We start from the raw sequence: 4,706 nt of genomic DNA on the forward strand, positions 1-4,706 counted from the left end.
ACAAATATAAACAAACAAAAAAACAACTGCTGCTGCTGCAGCAGAAAGCAGCAGCAACTGCTGCTGCGCTGCTGCAGCTCAAGCAGCAAACACTGCAGCAAAAGGTAAAGGGGATAGCAGCAACACTAGGCAGAGGTTTCTCTCGTGCTGCAGCAGCAGCAACAGCAGCAGCAGCAGCAGCAGCAAAAAAAAAACACATAACTCTGCAAGACTCAGAAGACGAAGAGACACAGCCATCAGATACAGAAGATGAACAGCAGCAGCAGCAGCAGCAGCAGCAGCAGCAGCAGCAGCAGCAGCCAGCAGCAGCAGCAGCAGCAGCAGCAGCAGCCAGCAGCAGCAGCAGCAGCAGCAGCAGCAGCAGATACATCTGATGAGTCTGGCAGCGACTCAGAGTGCCGCTGGATGAAGCTAGCGAAGAAACCGAAGCAGCAGCGTGCTGCAGCAGCAGCAGCAGCAGCAGCAGCAGCAACAGCAGCAGCAGCAGCAGCAGCAGAAGAGGAAGAAGAGAGTGAGACAGAAGGAGACAGCAGCAACACTGCCTATCAGCAGATGCAGGCCGCGCTGCTGCATGCAAAAAGGCTGCAGCAGCTGCAGCAGCAGCTGCAGCAGCACCGAGAAAACCAAAAAAAAGGAAAAAGGAGACAAATTATTGTTGAGGGACCAAACGGAAAACAACATAAACAAACAAAGTGGTTTCTAGAGAGAAAGAAATAAATTTAATTAGGGTTTAGGGTTTAGGGTTTAGGGTTTAGGGTTTAGGGTTTGTATAGAGAACCACAAACCCTAAACCCTCACACAAACCACCATAAACCCTTTTCTTCTTTTCTTGCTGCTGGGGTACCAGCAGCAGCACCAACACCAAACAACACACCTCTATACATATTTGTAGCTAGCTAGNGCTGCTGGGGTACCAGCAGCAGCACCAACACCAAACAACACACCTCTATACATATTTGTAGCTAGCTAGCGAGATATAACAACTCAGCGGCAGCTAGCTGCAGCTAGCTGTAGCTAGCTAGCTAGAGACAGCGAGGAAGAGCCAGCTAGCGACATATAGCTAGCTATATATAATAGCTAGCTATATATACTAGCTAGCTGTATATACTAGCTAGCTATATATACTAGCTAGCTGTATATACTAGCTAGCTATACATACTAGCTAGCTGTATATACTAGCTAGCTATATATGATAGCTAGCTAGAGACAGTAGCTAGCTGGAGACAGCCGCAAGGCCTCCCTGTTGCAGCCCCCCAGACCCTACAGCAAAAGCACAGCAACCTGAAAGAACCAGCTAGCTAGCTAGCTAGCTAGCTAGCTAGCTAGCTAGCTGCATCATAAGCTAGCCAGCTAGCTAGCTAGCTAGCACCTCAGCTAGCCAACCCACATAAACACGGCGTACAGGTAGAAGAAGGGGACAAATACAGCTCACTCTGTGCACAGGAAACAGCGCTGCATGCATGCATGCATGCATGCATGCATGCGAGACAAGTGCATGCATGCATGCATGCATGCATGCATGCATGCATGCATGCGAGACAGATGCATGCATGCATGCAACACAGATGCATGCATGCATGCATGCATGCATGGTGGTGTATGATGTGTTATTAAAGTTGTTTAGTGTTTGGTGAGGAGACGAAGGTCTCTGGGTCTGTCTCTTTGCGGGGACCTAGGGCGGGGTGTCTCCTCTCTTGCTGCTGCTGCTGCTGCTGCTGCTGCTGCTGCTGCTGCTGCTGGTGAGAGAGGTATATCCTCTCCCGCTGCTGCTGCTGCTCCTGCTGCTGGTGCTGCTGCTGGTGTTGGTGTGTGGGGCCTTGTCTCCTTTCTCCTTCTTCTTGCTGGTGAGGGGGGGGGTGTCTCCTCTCCCCTTATGAGTGTAAAAGGAGACAGTTGCTGGGGATCGTCTCCTGCGAGCGATCCCCGCGGAGACAGCAGCTGTGGGGTGTTGCTGCTGTCTCCTTTTGGGTGTGGGCGTATTGTTATGTGTGCTCTTGCTGTCTCTCTTTCTCCTCCTGCTGCTGCTGCTGGTGTTTCTCCTGCTGCTGCTGCTTCTCCTGCTGCTGCTGGTTCTCCTGCTGCTGCTGCTGGTTCGCCTGCTGCTGCTGCTGGTTCGCCTGCTGCTGCTGCTTCTCCTGCTGCTGCTGCTTCTGCTGCTGCTGGTTCTCCTGCTGCTGCTGGTGTTTCTCCTGCTGCTGCTGGTGTTTCTCCTGCTGCAGCTGCTGCTTCTCCTGCTGCTGCTGCTGCTGGTGTTTCTCCTGCTGCTGCTGCTGCTGCTGCTGCTGGTGTTTCTGCTGCTGCTGCTGCTGCTGCTGGGGCCTGCACAGGAGGCAGAGAACGGAGACGGTGCAGTGTCTCCTCAGCCTGACGAAGTGTCTCCTTCCACTGTTGTATTGCTTCTCTTACTGGGGCCTTTTGCTGCTGGGAGACAGCAGCAGCAGCACGTGCATGCAGCTCATGCAGAGCAGCAAGATACCCTAGAGAGACCCTCGCGTTTAGTTCTGCTTCTGTCTGTATTGTTGCTGCTGCTGCTGCTGCAGCAGCCTCTGTCTTTTTGAGATGATCGAGAGACGCAGTGTCTCCTTTTTCTGCTGCTGCTGCTGCTGCTGCTGCTGCTGCTTCTCGCTGCTGCTGCAACCCCTCCATTGCCTCACCAAGGTCACCTAGTTTAGGGGGAGAAGAATAAGGAGAAAAAGGAGACAGCAGCAGCTGTCTAGCAGCAGCAGAAAAAGTATACACAGACTGCAGCAGCAGCAGCTGCTCAGCAGCAGCAATTGCTGCTCCCCTTGCCTTTCTTGCTTCGTCAGAGGAGACACCAAAAGGTGCTGCTATAGGGGCATCCCATTGCTGCTGCAGCTGCTGCTGCAGCTGCTGCTGGTGCTGCTGCTGCTGCTTCGTCTGCAGCAGCAACCACACCCACCGCCTCAACGCTACATCTGTCTCCTCTGACCTCCTCTTTATCTCTGTCTCCTGTGCTTCTTGTGTTTCTCTCGTGTCTCTTGCTGCTTCTGCTGCTGCTGTTGCTGCTGCTGCTTCTCCTGCTGCTGCTGCTGCTGCTGTCTTGCTGCTCTTCTTATACAGCAGCGGAGACCACAGCTCCAGCCGCCTCGCTGTAGCAGCAAACTCCCTAGAGACAGCAGCAACCCACAACAAAAATTTTTCTGCTGTTGTTGCTGCTGCTGCTGCTGCTGCTGCTGCTGCAGGAGCATCCCCTCTGCTGCTGCTGCTGCTGCTTCTGCGTCTGCGTCTGCTGCTGCTGCTTGTGCTGCTTGTGCTGCTGCTTCTGCTTCTGCTTCTGCTGCTGCTGCTTCTGCTGCTGCTGCTGCTGCTGCTGCTTCTGCTGCTGCTGCTGCTGCTGCTGAGGTTCGCAAAACTTGTTGCAGCTGCTGCAGCAGTGAGAGACTGTGCTGCTGCAGTTGTCTCCTCGTCAGGTGTCTCCTTTCCCTGCAGCAGCAGCTGCTGCTCTGCTGCAGCAGCAAAAGAGAGACAGAAAAAAACAGAGAAACAGAAGACAACGATCCCCTTCTTCATTCTCTTTAAGAGCTGTATGTACACCGCAAACAAACAAAAAACAAACAGAGGTGGCAAACACGCCTGTGGGGCCTGGAGACGATCCCAGGGGGCGGGGGAGACGATCCCACAAGAAAGAGGAGACGATCCCAGGGGAGACAGAGACGATCCCAGGGGAGACGGAGACGATCCCAGGAGAGACAGAGACGATCCCAGGGGAGACGGAGGAGACGATCCCACACAGAGAAGGAGACGATCCCACACAAAGACGGAGACGATCCCGCAGGGAGACGGAGACGATCCCAGGGGGCGAAGGAGACGATCCCGCAAGAAAGAGGAGACGATCCCAAGGGGCGGAGGAGACGATCCCAGGCCGAGAAGGAGACGATCCCGCAACAAAAAGGAGACGATCCCGCAGGGAGAAGGAGACGATCCCGCAGGGAGAAGGAGACGATCCCACAAGAAAGAGGAGACGATCCCACAACGACGCGGAGACGATCCCAGGGGGGACGGAGGAGACGATCCCAGGGGGGGCAGAGGAGACGATCCCACGAGAAAGAGGAGACGATCCCGCAGGGAGAAGGAGACGATCCCAGGGGGGCCGGAGGAGACGATCCCAGGGGGCGGAGGAGACGATCCCAGGCGGAGGAGCAGAAGACCCCACAAGGGGGAGGAGACGATCCCGGGGGAGAAGGAGACGATCCCCAGACAGAGGCCTTGAGGGGCGAGAGGAGAAGGAGACAGATAGAGACAGATAGAGACAGAAGGAGACAGTTAGTATACAGATGTATAAATATAAACAACAACAAAACAAATATATATTTTTATGTATTTATTTGTTTATAAAAAAAAATATAAAAGGAGACAGCAGATACAGCAAGAAGGAGACACCGCCTCGAGGCCGTGGTGTCTCCTCAGCAGCTAGCGGCCCATATGCTGCTGCTGCTGCTGCTGCTGCTGCTGCTGCTGCAGTTGCTGCTGCTGCTGCTGCTGCTGCTGCTGTAAGTCTTCTTTATTTTGGTGTATTTTTGTGGCTCATAGAATTGCTTTGGGGGGGCGGGGGGACGGAGAGACACTCGCGCAGCAGCAGCAGCAGCAGCAGCAGCAGCAGCAGCAGCAGCAGCAGCAGCAGCAGCAGCAGCGAGCGGGCCCCAGGAGGCAACGGAGACAGCAGTCTCCTTCGTCTCTTCTCTTCT

General features: G+C 54.2%; 2 protein-coding genes across 2 annotated transcripts; one reads left to right on the forward strand and one right to left on the reverse strand.

Moving 5' to 3' along the window:
- Positions 1–249: 249 nt before the first annotated feature.
- Positions 250–717, forward strand: EMH_0067070 (uncharacterized protein; the record flags this gene model as incomplete). The annotated part of the gene is made up of 1 exon (XM_013498585.1): positions 250–717. One exon carries the CDS (start codon positions 250–252, stop codon positions 715–717), a length of 468 nt encoding a protein of 155 aa, XP_013354039.1.
- Positions 718–1,620: 903 nt separating this feature from the next.
- EMH_0067080 (uncharacterized protein) lies at positions 1,621–3,531 on the reverse strand (the record flags this gene model as incomplete). The annotated part of the gene is made up of 1 exon (XM_013498586.1): positions 1,621–3,531. One exon carries the CDS (start codon positions 3,529–3,531, stop codon positions 1,621–1,623), a length of 1,911 nt encoding a protein of 636 aa, XP_013354040.1.
- Between the last annotated feature and the right edge of the window lie 1,175 nt (positions 3,532–4,706).

This window comes from Eimeria mitis, genomic scaffold (assembly GCF_000499745.2).
Source record: "Eimeria mitis Houghton genomic scaffold, Emh_scaff3541, whole genome shotgun sequence".
In the NCBI taxonomy this organism is placed as follows: domain Eukaryota; phylum Apicomplexa; class Conoidasida; order Eucoccidiorida; family Eimeriidae; genus Eimeria; species Eimeria mitis.